Source organism: Falco peregrinus, chromosome 3, assembly GCF_023634155.1.
Source record: "Falco peregrinus isolate bFalPer1 chromosome 3, bFalPer1.pri, whole genome shotgun sequence".
Taxonomy (NCBI): domain Eukaryota; kingdom Metazoa; phylum Chordata; class Aves; order Falconiformes; family Falconidae; genus Falco; species Falco peregrinus.
In genome coordinates, this window is record NC_073723.1 from 82,745,255 (window position 1) to 82,766,210 (window position 20,956).

Here is a 20,956-nt window from a genome sequence, read left to right on the forward strand (position 1 = left end):
AGACAGAGCTGTCAGGCAAGATCCATGTATTGCAGGCTTAGCCATTATGTTCCAAAGTGTCATGCTGATATTTTAATTCGATTACCTCTGGTGTATTTTGATTTCTGAGGCTAGCAACAAAGAAGGAAGGAATGTCTTTTGCGTTCACATCTCCACCACCCCCACCCCCACCCCCCGCCTCTTTGGGAGAGGCTAAGATAACAGAACATTTATCCTTCAGCATTTGTCTTTGCATCCATCGTCATCTTTTAGCCTGCTAAATACACCAATGATTGCAAATACTGATTAGAAAGCTTTACGTTTTACATGTCCTGCTCTCAAAGTTATAATTTTATAAACATGCAGTTCCTCTGAAGTAATAGGAAAATATTGTTATAAGAACTTTCCAGAATAAACCCCTGCCTTATGGCCTGCTTTTACTGACCTGACATTAATGTGCGTTTTACAGGCAGGATTGTGAAAAATCCACCTGTACACATTAAGGATTTCTGGATAGGATTAAAATTGTAATAACAATTATTTTCTCTCTCTTTTTTTTTTTAATTGCCTAATGTGTATACTATTCTGTCTTTAAATTTCAATTTTACTTCAGAATTCACGCCATGCACAGTGTGATGCAAGGAGCTTGCGACATCAGAAGCGGGTTGTTCTGTACTCAGCACCTGAGGGGGGTGCCACCCCTCTGCAGTCAGCGAGGTTGCATTCAGCTGCCGGTGATGAGGAGCTGATACGTTGTGGTCTACTTTTTGGTTTTTATTTTTTCCCCTCTGCCTATGTTTAAACCAAAACAAAATGCAAAATTGTGCAGTAGGCAACTGGAGAAAAGGAGAAAATAGAAATAAAATTTTAGATTTAGTGATCAAAATGGCTTACAGAGGTGTTGACTTCAATATACGCTTAAAAAAAGGTTGTTGACTGATTAGCTGTTAATTTGGAACAAACATTTTGATGTATTGATCCAATGATAGAATACATATCAAAATATGTATGAGTATACATACACTCTAAACTGAAATCTAAATATTGTTGATTTGTTATGAAGCGATACTGTCCTAGAAAGCACAGTGCTTTTACTTTTTTTAGTGACATGGAGAAGTGCATGTGGATATTCTCGCTAGTATGTTTATAGCATGATCATTGCCACTGATATACCAATTTCCCATCATTTAAATCTGTTTTTTTCCTGAGCCTTGGCTTCCTCCAGGAGCTTGTGGGTTCCTTTGATGCTGTGACCTGGACTGTGTGACAGATGGTGCAAGGAACTTAATGTTGTCCTGTCACCGGTGAAGGGTTGAATTTCTCTGACCATGTAACAAGAGTTTTGCAATCCTACTTGGAAGTGCAGAAGTCAAAGGTTGAAATTAAATGCTTTTGGTGTTGTCTGGGCTCACATTGGTGCTGACATTACTAAATCGATTCACTGAAACAAATTGCAGGGATGGGAATGATAAAAAATGATGAAATTCAGAGACATAAATCTGTAGCTATTACTACTACCAGATAGGTTTTATATTTTGTCTCTTACTGTGCAAGATTGCATGTATCTTACTTCATGCAGCTCTGTTACCTCTGTGCCTAACTTTAAGCCCATAAATTTGTTTTCAGTATGACTACCTGAGTGCTTGAAAGCCTTAATGTGTGTATTTTAATATTTGGGAGATTAGTGTTTGCATTGCAAAGTTGGCACCATTGCTTACAGTTTCCTGACTCTTCTTTTGCTTATACCCTGACCATCGGTGCCACGATCATAATTGCTTACACGTGTGACTTCGTAAATGTAACAGGGAAGGAGGAACAAGCCGAGCTGAAAGATGAGCTGCCTTTTGCTGGGTAGAGCAGGGTTTGTGAAAGATAATCTGCAGTCTGCACCATCAGATGTGGACTTTCATCGTTGGTGTTCCCCGTGGTTTGAACCTGCTGGGGCGGTGGCTGCTCCTAGGCTAGAGACCATATGGCGGGGTCAGCAGGAGCAGAGCCTCGGCTGATGCACCCTGCCGAGGGGATCCGCAACTCTCCTCTCCTCTGCTGCTGAAATGCTGAGGGTATTGCATGAGGTTCGGTAGCGGGTTTGTGTGTGGGAGCGGTGGGAGGCTCCTGGTGCGGCAGGTGTGGTGGTGCTGGGTTTGCAGCAGCGGGGAGGGGGCAGAGCTGCCCCTGGCAGCTGGTGGGTGTTGCGGTGTGTGCGACACCTGTAGCCAGGGCTGCGAGGGGGCAAAGGAGTTTGGAGAGGGAGAGGAAGGAACCTTACAGCAAGGGTCTCGATGTAAATGTGGGGTTGTAAATGGTAGTAGATGGGGGGGCAGGGAGTATAAATGCTGACAGCATTTGTAAATTTACACATTTACATGTAAATTTTTAGTTTTGCTCAAATTGTAACGAGTCTTACACATGTAAGAAAGGAAAAAAGGTCACATCAAAAAGCTCAAGTTGAAAACCCATCAATAAACAAGATTTATGAGGGCACTAAGAAAGTAACTACAAAACAAGGGGGAAAGCGATGTTATTTCTTTATGCTTAGATACCTTACACATCATCAGGTGGGCACTTGCACACCGTGCCCACGGTTTCACCAGCACTGAAGATGTATGCCGGGCTTCCCTGCGCCAAGCGGGTGGTTAGTGGAGGATTTTATGCTGTTGCAACAGCAGCATTTGGGGCTGGCTTTTGCAATCCTTTCTGCTACAAGTGAGGCTGTTCGAACTCCTAACAGCTGGGGGAATGACTGAAGAGCTTATGACCAGACTGATACAGTGCTGTTGTACTTCAACCAGAGATAACTTTTGTACACATATGGGAATATGAAATCAAATCTTTATTATTATTTTTTTAATGCATCCATCACTAGGTGATTTAAAGATATTAGTGTAGTAACTTCTATGTAATGACTGTAAATAAACTTAAATATTGTTTATTTTGAATCTCACTTCAAGTTATGTTCTAGTCTTTCCTCTGGGTGCTGTTTGCGCATTTTGAAATAAGCAGTTGCTGGGAGGGAAAAATATATATACATATGTAATCTAGAGCCCTTCCAGATAAATACTTTAACTAGAAGCAAAATGGATAGTACCCGGGAAATACCATTGTCAAAAAGGCTTTTATAAAGTTATTGCCACATATTTGATTTGGGAGGCATTTGGACAGCTGCAGTCTTCAATAGAGATGCTTGAATTTTGTCTGCAAACCATACTAATCACAGAAATCTTTTGAATTCTGGAGCAGAAAGGCTGTTCCACTTTTGCAGATTGAATTTGCCTTTTAATTTGCTCAGTCCTGCGGGCCTGGTGCATTACTGTAGCATGATTTACAGTTTTCTCAATCTGCTTCAAATAATATATTTCTCAATTTAGTAAAAGAAATGCCATGTAGTAGTGTGGTTAAAAGTTTTTTACAAAGTTAATACTCTTACAGTGAAAGAAATCCTATTTTGATTGAACTCACTTTTGATATTCAGTCATGTCTTTCTAGGATCTCCATGTGCAATCAGTTCAGAGTACGTTATTGCTGTCTGACCTTGAAGTACATCAGTTTTTAACTTCCTTTTCATTTTCCTCTGTTTCCAGGAAATTGAAGACCACGTGGCATTTTTAATAACTGTTCCAACGGCCCTAGCAATTTTTTTTGCTATATTTATCCTTGTCTGCGTAGAACCTGTATTTAAGAAGCTGCTTCGTGTATTTTCCCTGGTGGTCTGGGTATGTCTTGTTGCCATGGGATATCTCTTTATGTGTTTTGGAGGAATCATCTGTCCCTGGGACCAGGTAAGACTGTCATTATTATTAATTTTACTTCCATTGGGAACATTTCAAAGAACCATTCTATGCAAAAACATTCACATTTATTTTTGTGGGACATGTCATAAAATGCTTTTGTGACTAAGTTTGCATGCTGAGAATCCTCGTATCAATTTTATAAATACCAGAGATGCACATACTTAGGATATGGAAATAATTGAAGGATTTCACTTTTATATTTTTAAGCTCCTTTGCATAATGAACATTTGATTCCAGTCACCAACTTCTTTGTGTAGTGAATATTTGATTCTAGTGACCAATTAACATAGCAGAAATGCTAGTTTTGTTCCAAGACCGCTGATGCTGTCTTCTTCAGCTTAAAATGTTTGAGCTGTCAGTGCAGTCTTTGTGTGGTCTTCAAGATGTTCTCTAGCAACATGTGAGAAAAAGGAACTGGTAGACTCCTTACATTTCTAGGGAAATGAATGAGCAGAGAGTCGGTGATGTACCCTTCACATTTTAAAAATTTTGTAATGAAGACAAAGCAACAATATAATTTCATCTTAATAGCAGCACTTTTGAAATATCAATAAATGATGTGCAATATCCGGTGCTGTGCCTGATTGATTCTCTGTGTTCTGCTGTATCATTTTCCTTTTCCCAAGTGTCTCCACATGGGAATAGTCCTGATACAATAATTGCAAAAACTCTTCAAAGGATGGAAAAAAGCTTCTAAATATATAAATATGCCTTCTGAAAATGTCATGCTGATTCCATGAGTTTAAGCTTTAAATGGTAGTACTGTATGCAGGGTGCGTTCTAGGTCTTTATGATAGACTTGAAACAAATAACAAATTCTTTGACTTGTTATTCAGATCTTGCAGAGACTTACGCAAATATTGAACTTTAGGTATGCAAGTAGTTTCTTTAAAATCTTTAATTCAAATTATTTGTATTACTGGTGTGTGTTGGTAATACTAGTTTTGGAGCTCTTGCCTTTGTGGGTGACTTCTGTATTTCCATTTTGTTGGAAGATTCAGGGATTGTCTATGAAACCACCTTCCTGGTTATTTTTGTTTGGTTTCTTGTTTGTTTGTTTGTTTGTTTTAAAAGTATTTGAAACTAACAAACCAGGCCACACTTGCATGTAATAAAAAGCAAATCAGAACATGTAATATTTTTCTCTAGATAACATATTTCAGCATGGGAGTCCCTGTATCTTCGTGGTGTCAAGTCTAGATAATTCACATGCTCTTACTTCTTTTGATTTCTTTTCATTGCCAGTTGTGGGATGTCATGCTAGATTATTTTGAGCTTTCAAGCTTAGATGCAAATATTTAATTAGCTGTATTATTTGCTCATTGCAAACTCTACTAAGTTTAATTTTGTTATTTGAAAGATAACAGTTTTTGAAAGCACGTGGCCTAAAAGAGATCTAGGAGGGATGGTGGTGACTTGGCCCCAGGGTTGTTTTTAGCCTGTGAAGACGGTTTGTCCTGCCTTGCTTTCCTCTTAGGGAAAATGTAGGCATTCCCACAGCATCCAAGGGATGTGGCTGGCTGTGTGAGGCAGGAAGGGCTGCAGAGCTTTGGGGAAAGGCATTGTCTTCCTGCAGGTTGCCAGGACACAAGTCCTCTGATACTTCTGTCTGCTCCTTGCTTTGCGTGCAAGTGTTGCTTGGAGAAGAGGATATTTGGGAGGGAGCTGCATTGATTGCTCTGCCAGCAGCTGCCTTGCCCAGGTCTGCGCAGGCTCCAGCCCAGAGCTGGCAGGGCTTTTCCAGAAAGCCTAGACCTGGCTGCAGGTATTTGGCTTAAGTCCACTGTGCAGGTATCCTCGGCATCTGGCGGGAGAGGGGCTGTGCTGGGGTGGTCCCTGGCCACTGCTGGGCACTGGAGGTCATGTGGCTGCAGGCAGTGGGACCCTTTGCTTCCCCAAACCCATTTTTTCCCCCTCTGAATAGCAGTGCTATTTTGTTGATCACTTTTGTAGGTATACGTTGCCTAGTGTCAGTTAAGAGTAAACTAGGGAAATACAGGAATCTTTCTGGGAATTTGTCACCTTACACAATAGACTAATTGCAGGTTTGATGCTTTTGAATGTAGGTAAAAAAGCTGTGAGCAGTAAAACACAACCGTGTATTTCTGTGATGCTGGTGTTTTCACTGCTCTGCATCAGGAATATGTAGGTCAATAATCAGTGTTCTCTCTTACAACTATACGTGAAAGCAAATCTGAAAAATCCTTCCTCAGTGATCACTGACAGTTTCTTTGTTGAAGTTTTACATTTTGTGAATTTTAAAACGATTTTGCTTGGCTTATTAGGGTGCTTTTGTTATTCCTTTATGCCTTTTATGAAAGAAAAGAAACATGATGTAAAATTTAAATTAGTTCTGTTTCAAAGATGTCTTTGTCAACATAGCTAACTAGAAAATTATGAAAATAAAGGAAAGAGCCAGGTCATGCACTCTTATTTACTAAAGAAGTACTTTATTTTAGTTTTCTTCAAATTACAGCCTAACATCTGTTTTGGTCCAGCAGAGTTTAGAAATACTCTTTTCATCATATCTTTTGTGTCCTTTGAATCCTAAGCTTGTTAAGAACATGGTGTTTCTTAATTGTACTAGTAACCACTGAAAAATAAATTTTCTGCATACCATAGTTTATAGAAAGAATGTGTTACTCTCTCAGTTGGGCACAAGCCTTCTCCTTCTAAAAGGCAATCCCATATCCTTTAAATTTTGGCTTAATGATTTAAGTGTTCCTTTTGGCTGTTTGCAACTGCTAAATGCAGCTATCTCTGTTGTTTGACGGAACCTCAGGTGTGAACTTCTGCAGCTTTTGTTTACAATAAAAATATCACTTCAGAGAGACTATTTTGGTTATGAACTCAATATATATTTGATGCAGAGCAGTTCCTCCTGAGCCTGCAGGCACATAGCTCAAATAACTTTCACGAACAATAGAGGGCTGGAAATGAAGTGGCTGGTCAGGGCCTTTTTTTTTTTTTTTTTTTTTTTTTTGTTAGAAACCTGTGGGCTGATGTGAAATAAGTGCAAATCATAATTGGTTTCAGCTATATTTTTGCTGTCCCTGCAGACTGCTTTTGTCTGCCTGCATTGCCTTGTCTCTTGTTTGGCTGCAGCTACAGCTTTGGAGAAAGCTATTATCAGGTAGGTGTCTGGCCACTGTTTGAAGGGGGAAGGCAGTGCGGCTGTGATGGTTACTTCGTCCCTTGGGCCAGTCTGCAAGCCCTGTGCTGGCTCCATAATTGCCTGCTGAGCCTTATCCAGAGGCTGTTACCGTCAGTGGGCTGTGTGAGCATCATCACTAACCCATCTACGAGGGAAGCCAGGATATTTGCACTATCAACCTTACTAACTTACCTATTAAGTTAGTCCATACTCTTTTACTCCTCTATATGGACAACAAAGAGCAAGTACATGGAGAGGGAGATGAAGGGTGCCTTAGTAAGGCAGTGGGTGGCTTTGAAAAAGATTAGGATAGTGATGGCAAATGTCTTTGGTAACTGACAAGCTTTTTTTAAAGAAGTGTGGCAACTCTCTTTCACTGGTGTCATCCCAAGTTTCTTTCAGTGCCAAGTGTGGCAGTGGGGCTCCTGGTTTTACCTGGTGTCCCAGGGAATTTGGATGCTTGGATGGGACCTACACACGGGATGCTGTGCTACAGCCCAGGAGGGAGGCTGGGCTGTCTGGCAGGAGTCGCAGGGCACCTGGCCAGGGCTGGTAGGAAAGAAGCAGAGCGAGGGAAGTCACGAAGAGGCTCAGAGAGAGCGATTGCCTGTTGGCAGTTTTTTCCAACTCTGAGGCGTGAGCAATAATGTGTGGAGATGGTTTCAGTGCGAAGAGACCCAAGGGTGATGCTTAGAAATGTCTGTGCGGAAATCAGTGGATGGTGCATTTGGTGGAGGGCCAATAGTGTGAGTAAGGCAAGCTGAGGAAGTAGTGCTGGTGGAAAAAGGTGATGTGTTGATTTTGTCGTGTTAGGACTCTTCCTTACTATAGGAAGGAGCACCTTTCCATACAAAATGTAAATCCAGTACCTATCTGTAGAGTTACATGCCAGGGAATGAATTTAAATTAGTTTCCTCTTGTTTCACTGACAGTGTAGTTATTGTACAACAGTCGCCTTTCCATGTCATCCTCTGACATGCCTAATACTTCCCCAGCCTTTTATACAGGGTGTATGTAAATATGTCATAGCACATTGATATCAATGGGTAAAAAGAGCTCTTAAAGCATACAGTGGATGATATAAAAAACCCGAGTAATTATACAGCATTATACTAGTCTAATTAATTCTATCATTGCTGGATTTTGGTATTCAATTCTACTTAATTATAAATACGTTTGCACAGCCCAGGCACCAGATGCGTTCCTCCTTATCTATATTCAGTTACAGTGCAGAAATTACTTCAAGCAGGATTTGGCACTTCTGGTTTCTGAAAAAAAATTATCCACAGAGCGATGTGTTTAGAATATACATTTGGCTGTTTTAGCCTAAATGCTACTTTTTGAGCTGAGTCTAAAGCACTTTTTGTTGCTGTTTTTTTTTTTTTTTTTTAATGTGTTGGTATGGAATGGTTCAGGTCAGGCCTTGGAGCAGCCCTGGTTTATGAAATGTGGGCAAAATTTTCTACATTAGTATTTATAATTATCATTTTTTTAAATACTTAATTGGCACCTGAGGATATCAGTCTATTGTGTGCTGAGGGGTGATGGCCTGCACAGAGTTTCAGCGGTTGTGGTAATCAGCTCCTGTGTTAGGCAGTGGGGAGAGCCGATGGGTCCACAGAAAGGGAAGAATTTTCTTTGTACAGAATTACATGAGGTCTGATTTCTGCACCTTGCTTGGGACCTGCCTTATCTAAAGTCAGCCCTGCCATAAATTATTAATAATGTGTTGTGTGGTTAAGCAGTGCAAAAAACAGGAGTTAGAGGTTTGAGAAGGAGAGCGGGGCAGGTGTCAGTGGAGTCTGTGCAGCGCAGGAGAGCGAGGATGAGTTGCTGTCAGCTGTACTGCCAGTTCAGGATCTGGAGTGCGGGGGAGACCTGACATTTTTTCAAGTTCAAGATTAATCAGACTATCAGGAGTGAGTATCCCGAGTGAGGAACTAGATTTTGTAGGAGCACGGTTCAGTACCTTGTAGATGAATAGTCACCTGAAAAAAGACATGAGGAAAACTAGGAGCCTTGTATGAAAGGGGAAGATACTGCCCAGCAGATGATACTGTGCTTTAGGAGTAGGTGTGATAGAAAAGGAGGAAACCCACAATCCACAAGTGTAAGCCATATTTGTAGTTATATTTGAGGAGTGAGAAGAATAGACAATTTTTATCTTAATATTAATTTTTTTATAGACATATGAAATAACAGGCTTAATAGCAAGACATTTAAATGTTTTTATCAAGTCTGGTATGGTTATAGCTGTATAGAATACAGGAAAAAGCTGAGCTATTAGAGACCTGCTAGTCATTAAGATCAGTAATATAGTAGATTAATATAGTAAAATCGTGTGCAGAGCCTTGGAACACCCTGTTAGCATAACTGATGTGCCACTGGTAACCTTTGGTGTGTCGTGATAGCTGTTCACGGAAAGAGAACTGATCTATTTTTTAAATAGGGAAAGCAGTTTTGTTGAAAAACAAAATATGATTTAGTGCCAAATGGAAGACTAGAAGCACTGCTAGAGGAGGTGAGCATTATTAAAACAACTGTACATATACATGAGGGGAGATGGCAGCTAGTGTGACTTCAAGAGCATCAGGCAGGAGGAAGATTGGAGGCTGAATTTCTCAGGGAGCTCTCTGGGGAATGTTTGCCTTTATTAGCGCTTTTTACTAGTGGTGGGGTGACAGAATGTCACCGCTGTAATGAAATTTGTTGATGACCCAGTTAAGAGATTCCTAATACAGTAAAAGATCAGAATGTTATAGGGAAGAAAAGCATGACCTTGAGGACTGCAGTAACAGCAGCTAGATGAAATTTAATAGTAGGAAATGTGAGGTGCCTGCATTTGGGAACTAACAGAGAACTTTCAGCTATAGTCAGAGAGTTCATCAGCAGAAAATGAGCAGGGATGAGCAGAATGAAGAGGAGAAGCATTAGTTGGTGACTGGGTCATTAGGATATGCAGCCAGGAAAGAATCAGTTATGATGGCAAAGTATCCAGCTAAAGACGAAACCTCACCTGGATGGCTATGTACGTTTCTGGTCACCTGCATTTAAAAAGATAAACTGAAACTGAAACAAATGCAGAGAGTGCCAAGTGAGATCACCAAAAGAAAGGAGAGTTTTGTGAGATGAGAAGAGCTTGACTTGGGTATAGATCAGCAGAAGAGAAGAATGCTGAGAGTGGTGTGACTGCCACCTACAGATAATCTGTGGTTGCAAACATCAGATTTGAGAAGCTACAGAAGATTATTGACACGTACACACACACACAAGAAAAAAAGCCACCAAAACCTCAGCCAGCCATTAATAAAATTTAAACTGGAAATAGAAATAAATCCTTTAGCCATTAGGACACTGGGTTTGTGGAGTGGCTATTATCTTCAGGATAATAAGGATTAAAAAAATAAATTGCTTTTACAGTGGAATGCTGTCCTTAGCTGACAGTCATTCAGTGTCTTCGACAACAGTGACATGGACTTCAGTGATCCAGGAGCATCCTTTTAGTTCTGTATTACTATGCACTACTTACATCTGGGGACTACTGAACTCGTTTAAGGGACAATTTACTTTGACCTGTACCTAAAGTTTATCTAAAAACAGAAGAGATGGATTTTCTGAGTTACAAAAGTTCATGGCTTTTTGCTATTTTAATGTCTTTTATCCTTCCAGCGTTCTTCTGGAGCAGTAGTCTCAAAAATTAAAACATCAGGGGATAATAGTCTTGCTATATTTCTGACCTCTTCAGGCATTCATTATAGGGCTCATGAGAGAGGTTTAATGTAATGTAAAGTAGGAGAGACTGGATGTATCCTGCACCTTTATCAAAAGAACATTATGAAACCCTGTTTTCCCTGCTGGTTTATTTTTCCTTACTCCATTTCCTGTAGTGATTTTTCCACCTCAGAGTGTACAATTAAGTACAAAGGCTGAGCTGATTGGAGATTTCATCAAGATTATTGCATAGTTTGTGTGCGGTGTGATATTTGCTGTGCAAGTCATGTGAATGAATTTTGCTAAGGGAAGCGTTAAGGTAACTCCCTTGAAGTACAATAAAAATGTGAGTCTCAGATAAGGGTGCAAAACCGAACATGGAAAGATTTTTCTCTCTGATGGGAAATAACACTTAGCAACAAGAGTATTACTGTTTCTGAGAATACTGAAACCAGGCAATGCTAATTTTAAGTATCACCATATTGTTCGGAAGTTGCTGAAGTCAAGATACGAGATGACAAATGGATATTAATAATTTAAGCCATTCATAAGGCTTCTTATGTGGTTCATAATAGATTTAACATTACAAAATAAACATTTAATAATTTCTTAGTACATATTAGTTAACAATTATTTGTATGATGGAGCTACCAGAGAACCATTAAAGAAGCTATCCAGAATTTCTTGTTAGCAGGTATAAATTTAGGGCAGCCATGCAAGCCTTCACCTTTCATTGGAATTTTTTTCCACTCAGAAATTTAACAGTTTACCTGACGGTTTTGGCATGACACTGCATGAGTCTTCTGGTTTGAGCTCTTTGACTTTGCTTATCTGCATGCCACGGAAAAGCTTGTGCCTTTACATGGCCATCTGATACAATGTTTGTTTTTATTTTTGTGAATTAGGTAATGAAAGGGGATATCACCATAAATCCTGACCTGTGGTCATTTTTCACCATTTGTCTCAAATCTGTTTCTGTTTGCAGGTTTCTAGTGCTGTAATATTTCCGTAAGTGAGCTGTTAAGACAAGAAAAAAATAAAACAGGTGGTGAAAATGTTTCCTACAAGCTGCATAAGAAGACCTCAGTTTACTTATTTGAGGATATTCCCTGTTTCTGTAGCTTTTATGAAGTTTTAGGCAAAACTGTAGTGCTAAATACTTGAATCTTAGTGTCTGGATTGTCAGAGGATCACTTCTCTTTTGGGCTAGGAAGCAGTAACAACAGAATTTCCCCCCGTGTGCTCGCAGTTTGTAATATGCTGGCTGCGAAATACCTTTCAGTTTCACTTGCCAGTATACAAATCTACAGCGCTATGCAGATATTAGGAAGCATTGCTTACCTTAAATTAACTAATACTTGAAAGAAAGCAATATGGGTCTGCTGGTTACAAATCAGTTGACAAGCAAGGTGCTAAATTTATAGTTTTACAAAGGTAAGAGATACAGAGCTAGAAATATGTTTGATGTAGAAAGGCTCACTCAGTATGAGTTGTAGATGTTTGTTGAAGTTTTATATATTCATATGAAAAAATGTAATTTATAAAATCTAGATTAGTAAATTTTTATAGCTACCTTAACTGCACAAATATAATTGTCATAGAATTGTGTTACTGTATGATCTCAGGTGTGTTTAAATTCAGATTTTTAAGAACAGTATAATTAAAACATAAGTTATATAAATAATTATAGTTTATAAACCATAAATTTATTAAGAACTAGAAAACAGTTGTGGTTTCAAGAGATTATTCATATTCATTTAGTGACTTTTTTTGTTTTGTTTTATTTTACTGTGGGACAAAATAGTTTTATTTATACAAAGCACTGTATGTTGCTTGTTTATTATGACATGGCTTTTATGTTTATATTGGCTTAATTCATCAATAGACTGTGTAGAAAAACAGGAAGGAGAAAAATAATGGACCCAGATAATAGTCAATTCTCAAAAGACATTTCAGTGTTGCTGGGGGGCAATCCCAGAGGTATTTATCTTTTATGATTTTGCTACCACTTTAGGTAATGTATGTGACTGGTTTGCACATTGATAGAAGGGCTGAGAAGAGGAAAGACAAGAGGATTTTGGCAGGTTTCAAAAGGAGCAGTCCTTCAAAAGGGAACCAGTAAATACTTGGGAGATCCAAACTAGGGAGAAGGACGCAACGTCTCCCAGTGTCATTATTACAGAAAATCTAAGCTTCCTAGGTCACTATCACAGAAACTTAGATACCAGTTAGGACTGTGTTTGTCTTTCAAAAGCTGTGTTTCTTCTGCAAAAAAATAAAAAGTGCTTGACTACTAAGAAGAAGCATTGATCAGACTCTTCATCTGGTCACAGTAGCTGTTACTGCTTATCCTCACACAAGCAAGAGACGCAGTCACCCTAGTTCACCTGAACTTGCAGGGTGAGAACAGCAAACATTAAGTTTAACCAAAAGTCAAGGCTAGGCTTCACTGATTTGGAGGATCTGGGGCAGGGATATGTTTAAAAAAAAACCAAACAAGAAAACAAACAACTCCCAAACCAACAAACTGATGTACTAGGAGTTTCATTCAGAGCAACCAAAAAGCCAAGATACTTGCCCACAGCCTGGTATCTGTAACGGTGGGAGAAAAACCTTTTCAGTCTATCAAGAAAAAAACCCCACCCTCTGTCCCTCCACATAGGTGTATTCACAAGACTTAAAAAATATATATTCATATTTTCATGCAGTGCAGCATGCCCTGTTGTGCCAGTGAGGAAAAAGGTACATTTCTGTAACTACTACAAAACCTCATGTTGATTTTATATCTTAAAATAAACTTCCTGTAAAAACCCCACATTTACCAGTAATGTCACTTTTGTATACCTTAAGTTTTTGGATTATATTGTTCTGGAAGGCAGTTTGAACAGTTTTGAACTTGACTATATTTTAATTTTGTTGGATTTGAGATTGCATTTTTCTTACTTGTTTCTTGTACATACCATTTTAGCTAAGTTATATGCTTATATAAATTCTGTATCTTACTTCTCAGGGCATATCTTTGCTTAAATTGGCCAACCTCAATTGCTTAGATATTCTGATTTCTGTAACACTTGACTGATTTGCAAATATCTTTGTTTTGCAAGGATCATATTCACAATGGCAGGTGGAATGATGACTTCACAGTAACTAGTTTCCCTGTCTCATGTCTGCACGTGGTTTTGCAACGTTACTTGTGTTTTGTAATCTGCACACTCTATTTCCACATTAGTGCTTTCTAGATTTCTTCCTTGTTGTAACATCCCAATTTCAGAGGGTTTCTGTAATTTATCAGTTTACACATTTGTAGTATGAATGTCCTTTGACTATTCTTTGCTTGTTTTGGTTATTTCACAATTCCTTTGTATTCCTTTTCCAGCTCTTCCTTTCATACATTTCCTTCTCAGTTTGTGTCACCTTCTCCTACTTCCTGTGACAGTTGTCTCCTCTCCCACTTACTAATGAAGACAGCTTTTCTTCAAGTTAATATTTCAATATTTTTCATCACCCTGTATTTTGCAGCCAGCTGTAGTCTTAATAACAGTATATTTCATTCAATATGGATGAGTTTATGTAAATAACAATTTTTAGGTGTCCTTAGTGACAGTGGTAGTGTTGCAAGTCAAGTATCTGAGGGCTCAGCTAGAGTTCTGTCATATTCCCTTGGACCATGCTGCTGTTCTGCCTCTTCAAAATAAGAAATGAAAAAAGCTGTGTTTCTCTCTGTTGGTAATATAAGCAAGCAAAAGATTATGGCTTTATTTTCCAGATTCTGTAATATTTTTGTTTGTTTGTTTTGTTGGTTTGGGATAGAATTGATCCTAAGTAAATAGGATTGTACTTCGTGCGTGACAGTATTGTATACATTTTTCTTTATTATGCTGTTACGAGTCTTGATCATTGAATTCTTTTTCCTAATAATTTACAGGGACAAAGGAAATGGATTTTAAAGTCTCTCGTATAGAGAAGGTGAACATCTAAATAAATAATATTAAACATACGTGTATCTGAAAACTTCTACTTTCCATAAAGAACTCAAAAAAATATCTTACCACAATTAAATGAGGTGGAGATCTGAGTGTTTTTTTCTCATGTCATGCTCTGATTACCCATTATGACTGCATGTGTTATCTAATGACAGTTCCTTTCAGTGTGTACATATTGCTTACACACACATATAAACAAGTATAATACAGTGTTTTAAATGACTTTCACATAGATGAGATTGCAGTCTTCCTTAGATACACATGGGTGTTTTTTATTTTCTTCTTGCAATAACCTGAATTTACTGAGCATTTAGAAGCGTATTTAAGAATATCAAATACAATTTTGTGTCTTTGTCAGGTTTGATGTAGATAAACTGCCAGGTCTGCTGGATGACCCAGGGCATTGACAAGAAAGGAAAGTACATTGTCTGCGTGACATTAATTTGTATATTAAATTCCATAGGAAAAATTGAGAAAAATCATGTTACTGTGGTCAGATGAAAACTGGAAAGTTGAATCCTGATTGATAGCAAAGCCCTGAATGCAGAAAAGTGCAATAAATGCACATTATCATGTGTGAATCATATTTATTTCTATACTACCACATGATTTGCTTTAGATGAGCACAAGTGTTTCACACTCATTGGTGATGTAGGCCAATGGTTACAGGCTTTTTTTCTCTAGAGGGTTCACAAAAGAACCTGTAGTTTTAATACCTCTTAATTCCTTGTCTTCTCACCTCTCCTTGTTTTCTTTTAATCGCTTTTCAGTAAGCACTACTTTTCTCCACCAAGTGAACATTCTGCAAATGGCATTTTACAGTATTGCAGGAACATGGAGTGGCCACCGAAGTCCACTGATTTTCCTCATATGGAAAATCTTTCTGGATCCATAGAATTTGCATCATTACTGTGACTTACTAATTAGCTGGTCACAGCAGTCACAGATTGGTGCTTTCACACAATGTAGAAATGAAGAACAAAAGTACTCAGCTTCTTGCGGTGTTGTAGGGTTTGTATTCTTTACTGTGCTGAGCAATGATGTATCATAGGAATTAGGAAGAAAATCGCATTTATTTAATTTGTCTGATTTCAGTTTTCAGTACTTTTGCGATTGTGTTGCAGTTCTTACAGGAGAGGTTTTTTGTTTTTTTAAAACCTGTTTTATGAAAACAGAGTGAGATTTCCAGGCCAGATGTATCCCTTTGGTCAGGATGGCTGCAGCTGTGGTGAGAGTGGGAGCGGACTGAACTCGGGATGAAAGCCTAGCACCACTGTGTCTGGCTTCTGCCCCCCACTGTTTCGAGGAGATGAGACCTGTGCTCACAGGCAGGTGGCTGCCATTGGGTGTCACAAGCTGAGCATCAGATGCTGGAGAAACGTTGGAGCTGCTGTGTAGGGTTGTTAGGGAGGACAGAGGAAGCCAGTTAAACCAGCCACAACCCTTGGGAGTTGATCCCAGGTCCTGGGGTTCCAGTACTAGGAAGAAGCTGCTGAGAAGTGTGGTGAAAGCTGTGCACCTCCACTCCAGCAGCGTGGAGACCTGGGCATGCAGGCAAAGTAATGGCTTGCGCAAAAGTGGTGCCTATTGGGTTTTTTTAGCAGACACCTTTCCCTGCTACTGTGGTGTTTGCCTTCTTTCTGGGAGCTGGGAAAATTGGTCACACAGTCCTGGAAAATAGATGGTTCCTGGGCAGCAGCGTGGAGGGAGAATGGCTGAAGGGAAAGGTGATGAAGGGTCGAGTTAAAACTGTAAAAGAAATATAGTCCTTAGTTAGGGATAAGTTAGTGTAACCCAGTGGTAAACAAAATGCCTGGCTGAGTAGGCAAAGAGCAGTGCACATTTTGCATGTACAGGAAATAGACTTTAAACTCTTGTTATTTGTATACTCCGGGGCAATGGATAGAAATGGGATGGCAAACAACAGTCTCCAAAAATACTACAGGAGTTATACAAAGTGGAACAATTTTGAAGTACAGAAGGTCAACAATATTGTGTATTTCAGGCTGCTGTGTCTTACTGTCATGCTGCTACAGTAAGATTTCTTGCTGTTAAGGAAATTGCTTCTTAAATACACCACATCAACAAGTACTTTACATACTGAAATGTATCTTATATATTTTTAAATACAATTTAACACTTGGCACACTAATATTAATATGACTCCCCAGGCGTTTGAGAAAAAAAAACCCACAACACACTAGCAAGAGGGGGTGTGTGTTTTGAATAGATTAATTTTAATGCAGAATATGCATAAGGAAGTAATTCTTTTTAGGCAAGGTCTGTTGTTGAAGTCATGCAATATGAAGTAATGCGTTAAACTTGTCACAATTTTAGATTATATTTTAAAGCAAAGAAATTTCTAGGCAAAAAAGAAAATTCTCTAAAAATGTTCTTCTTATGACATATAACTGAAAGTGTGATAGCTTCAGTGACTTACCAGTAATGGAAGTGAAGTTTTGGGTTCTCCTCCAGTCAACTTTTCTGTATTTTTTTTATACTTGGAAGTAAAAAAAAAAAAAAAAAAAAAAAAAAAAAAGAAAAAAAAGAGTTTACAAAGCCAATGAAGCGGATTTTAGTGAAGTTACCTTTTCAGTGTCCCCTTGACTGACAAAGTAGCTTCATCATTATTGAACTGTTGAGTAGCTCAATGATCTCCCAACACTTGTTTAAAACTGCAGTGCTGTAACCCCTCTCCTTCATCCTGAGCAGTCTTAACTTTGAGATCCTCCATCACCTAAACTGTGACTGCAAAGACTCAGAGCTATGTGCAATTAAAATGTTGCTCTAGTTAGGTCTCTTCTTACTATTAAGTAAATTACTATTTGAAGATCCCATTTTTCAGTTCTCAAACTAGTGACACTTTCCTAGCGTCATTGTTTATCTGACTAGAGAAACTGGAGTATTTTTAGTGGTGAATTCATTTTATGGAACTGTAATGTTTAGGACTATACATTTTTCACAACTAAAGCCACGAGTTAGGGAAGAGGCAGCGCTAGGCAGCTGGTGGGGTGAAAAAGCATGGCAGCACTGGTCCCTGAGCAGGCAAAGCTGCCAGGCTGCCCTGTGGAAACCTGGGTCTTTGTTATCCAGAAATTTCTTCTGCTCCTGGACTCCCACCTCTATTTCTTGAAAGCTCAAATCTCTCACTCCTCCAGCACACCCCAATGCCTTCTGTTCCGAGGACTCCTAAATTACTCCTTCAGTAAATCCTCCTCTTCCTTTCATTCTTCCTTTGTAAGTCCTCCTGGTCAAAGCCCTATAGTCAAGGTTCCCAGCTCCCTGTGCCAGGCCATGTCCCAGACCCTTACTTCTCAGGCTTCCCAGCCACAGTTTTTGCTGCAGTTCTGTCTGCTCCCGCATCAGCGCTGCTGTGGTTACTCACTCAGCTGTTGCATGGCGTGCTGCTGCTTGCCAGCAGATCAGCAATCTTCAGCTGGTCTTTAAGAACAGCTGTGCCTGATTTACCAGGTGAGCCTTCAAAGAAGCATAGCCACAACTTCTGCTCTGGTTTAAATATCTCAGATGGGTGTTATTTATCAGATCACTTTGGACAAGACTCTTGAGGGCAGGAATAACAGTGAAACACAGCAGGTCTGTTCATAACACAGCTAAATTGTTTATAGTTTCTGAAACATTCCAAACTATTAATTCTGATTTTCAAATTATGGTCTCACTAATCTTCATTTAAAGTTGTAGGATAGTGCATACTTGAAATATTTAGGCAATTTTCAGAATATGGTATTTATGTCTCTCAGGTTTTGTTAAAAAGAAGTTTCTGCTGTCAGAGAAAAAAAAATTAAAAAAGTGTGGGGAGTGAAAAAACCTTAACGACTGAAATATATAATTTATGTGCATGCATAAAACCCATCTGTAGTAGATATCAGAAATCATTATGCAGTATTAAGACATAATCACCACTGATTTGTGCGCTGCATAGTAATTTTATGGTGGGCAGTCCCATATGATGCTGATGGTTTGAAAATCACTGACAGTGGACCTTGTCAACACAGTAAATTAACCCTGTTATAATATTATAGTTAGCACACTGATACAGTCTCTGGTCCTTGAGTCAATTTAGATACAGTTGAAGATATAGCTGAAGCAACTGTCTGTTTTGACATGCCTCTTAGTGTGCAGGACCCCCAAAAAGGGGCAAGTGCAATGTGGGATAGTGATTCTTTCCACTGATGTACCCAGAGTGGAATCTTTCCCAGAATAGCATCTCTGATCCAATCGGTCCATCTATCCTTCTGGCAAAAGGCTTTGTTCCATCCCCAGTCCAGAAAACGGGCTTAAAAGCTACAAAAAAGCCTCCTGTAAGATTGTTCTCGAGTTCTTCTTCATTATAGTTTAAACCCCTTGCAGTGAGGAAACAACGTTCTAAAGGTTGTGATTAGATTACTACAGTTAAAAATTCCCAGATGATATATCTCTGTTGTCCACTTCGACATTTATATAGTTTTAATGTTGACAAACTGTGGTGGAAGAGCTCAGTTGAGAGTATGCTGCAATCATTAATCAATTGTGCTTGGGCAAGTGCTTTATCATGATTATCAGGAGGTATTTGCATGAATACAGGCAAAGGTGACATATGATCTCGCCTCTTCCACACTCAGGGGATAATGGCATTTCAGCTCAGCATTAAGGGAGAACAGCTGAGGAACCAGCTGGAACAATGCCAGTGTTTGGCAGGGCCAAAGCAGCGTGGGAGATTTTCTCTGGAGTGACATCTCTTCTGAACATTCAAGACCGGCCATAGTTTGAAGTCCTTCTGTGCAGCATCTTACACCCCTATTTTGTCCTTCTTTTTAATTTCCTGATTCTTAGTATGTTATATTTAGATGTAATGCAATACCTGGTCTTGTGTTACACATGCTTATTCTTACTTTACATATCTGACTTTCCTTGAATTTTGGAGGATGCATCATGTCCCCATTTGTTTAATAGGTTATCATGAAAGTAGTACCAAGCAGGGATCATTAAAGGGAATGTTGTGTGTGACGAGTGGAAAATTATTTTTAACCATGAGACTGAAGAGCAGTCTCTTCTATCTAGTCCCCCAAAAGACAAGAATGACTCATTTACATTTCGGATGAGATACAGATACCGCCTGTTACCAGCTTCATTCAGATTTGTCATGAAGCCTTCAATAGACTGCTTTTGGATGAATAAAAAAAATGACAGGTTATTAAATATATCAACAGTAATGTTTGTTCATCTCTGATTACACTGGGTTTCCAAGAGATAATGTATTTGGTGAAATTGCATGCCATATTGCAATTATTTTAAAAAATGCTTTATTTTTAATTTTATTTCAGCCCTTTAAAAAAGTAAGGGATAAGAACAGCCTTGGTCTCAGAAGCCAACAACTCCTGAATTGTGTGCTTAGTGTCTCTGTTTCCCACTTGAGGTGTTTTGATGTTAGAAAGAATCAATTTACCATTTGCAGAATATGAAGTTTAATAAAATATCTTCTTTCTCCCCTAGAACAGTGACCTCTTTTGAGGTAACATGGAATAGTGAATTACTTTATCTGACATTTTTCTATGTTTCTGTAAAAGCAGCAGCTTTTATGGATAAGAACTACTGTTTTGTTTATACTGATAGTCAAAAGTGAAGATTTTACCTGTAGGATAATAAATTCAGCTGCTTGCAGAAACAGCAATAATTTTGGTGGAAGTACTGAAAATTCCTCATTGGATCATATTTGTGGATCAGTGGCCTTCACAAGGGTTTACCTCTCAGGTTTTTCAGGAAGCCCTTGCGAAGCAGAATCAATTGCTTGTCACAGCGGCGTTTCAGGAACGTCCTACTTTATTGCAGTTCAATAGCAGTGTAAACCCTCCAAGGACCGCTTTGGCATGGGTCAAGGCAGTGCTGCGGGGAGAGCATTCCTGTCAGGTGTTGGTTTGGGACAGCACACAAGGTGGCAAGCCTAGACAAAGGCAGAAGTGGCGAAGGGCTCACAAAGCCAGCGTGGGGCAGGCTAAGGAGGGACCCTGCCACGCTGTTGGAGCCTGGGCAGGGCTGACAAGCTGGCAGCGATGTCATGCGACTGGTGCTGCCATCGTTTGCCCACCAGCCTGCTGATCAGGGGCTGGCTCTGGCAGCTCTTCCAGTTGGACAAGCCTTTGCGGCTGCAGCAGGGGTGTCTTCATCGTGCTGGCTGAAATAATTAAATACTGTAGGAAAAGAGATAAAGAAATTGGAGCGTTCCAGTTTGGATGAGGTTATCAGTGGTGTGAGTACTCACCTGCAGCATACTTCTGCCAGTAGCAAGACATGTCCGCTGACAAACCAGGGAATGGAGTGGCTTGTCTGTTGCACACCTGTGC

At 39.3% G+C, this 20,956-nt stretch overlaps 1 protein-coding gene across 2 annotated transcripts in view; it reads left to right on the forward strand.

Moving 5' to 3' along the window:
- Window positions 1–20,956, forward strand: part of ADCY2 (adenylate cyclase 2) — a 225,116-nt gene that overhangs the window by 16,785 nt on the left and 187,375 nt on the right. For both annotated transcript variants that reach the window (XM_055800387.1, XM_055800386.1), the window contains exon 2: window positions 3,561–3,758. In XM_055800387.1, coding sequence (XP_055656362.1) covers window positions 3,561–3,758 — 198 coding nt within the window. The remainder of the gene's footprint in view (window positions 1–3,560; window positions 3,759–20,956) is intronic.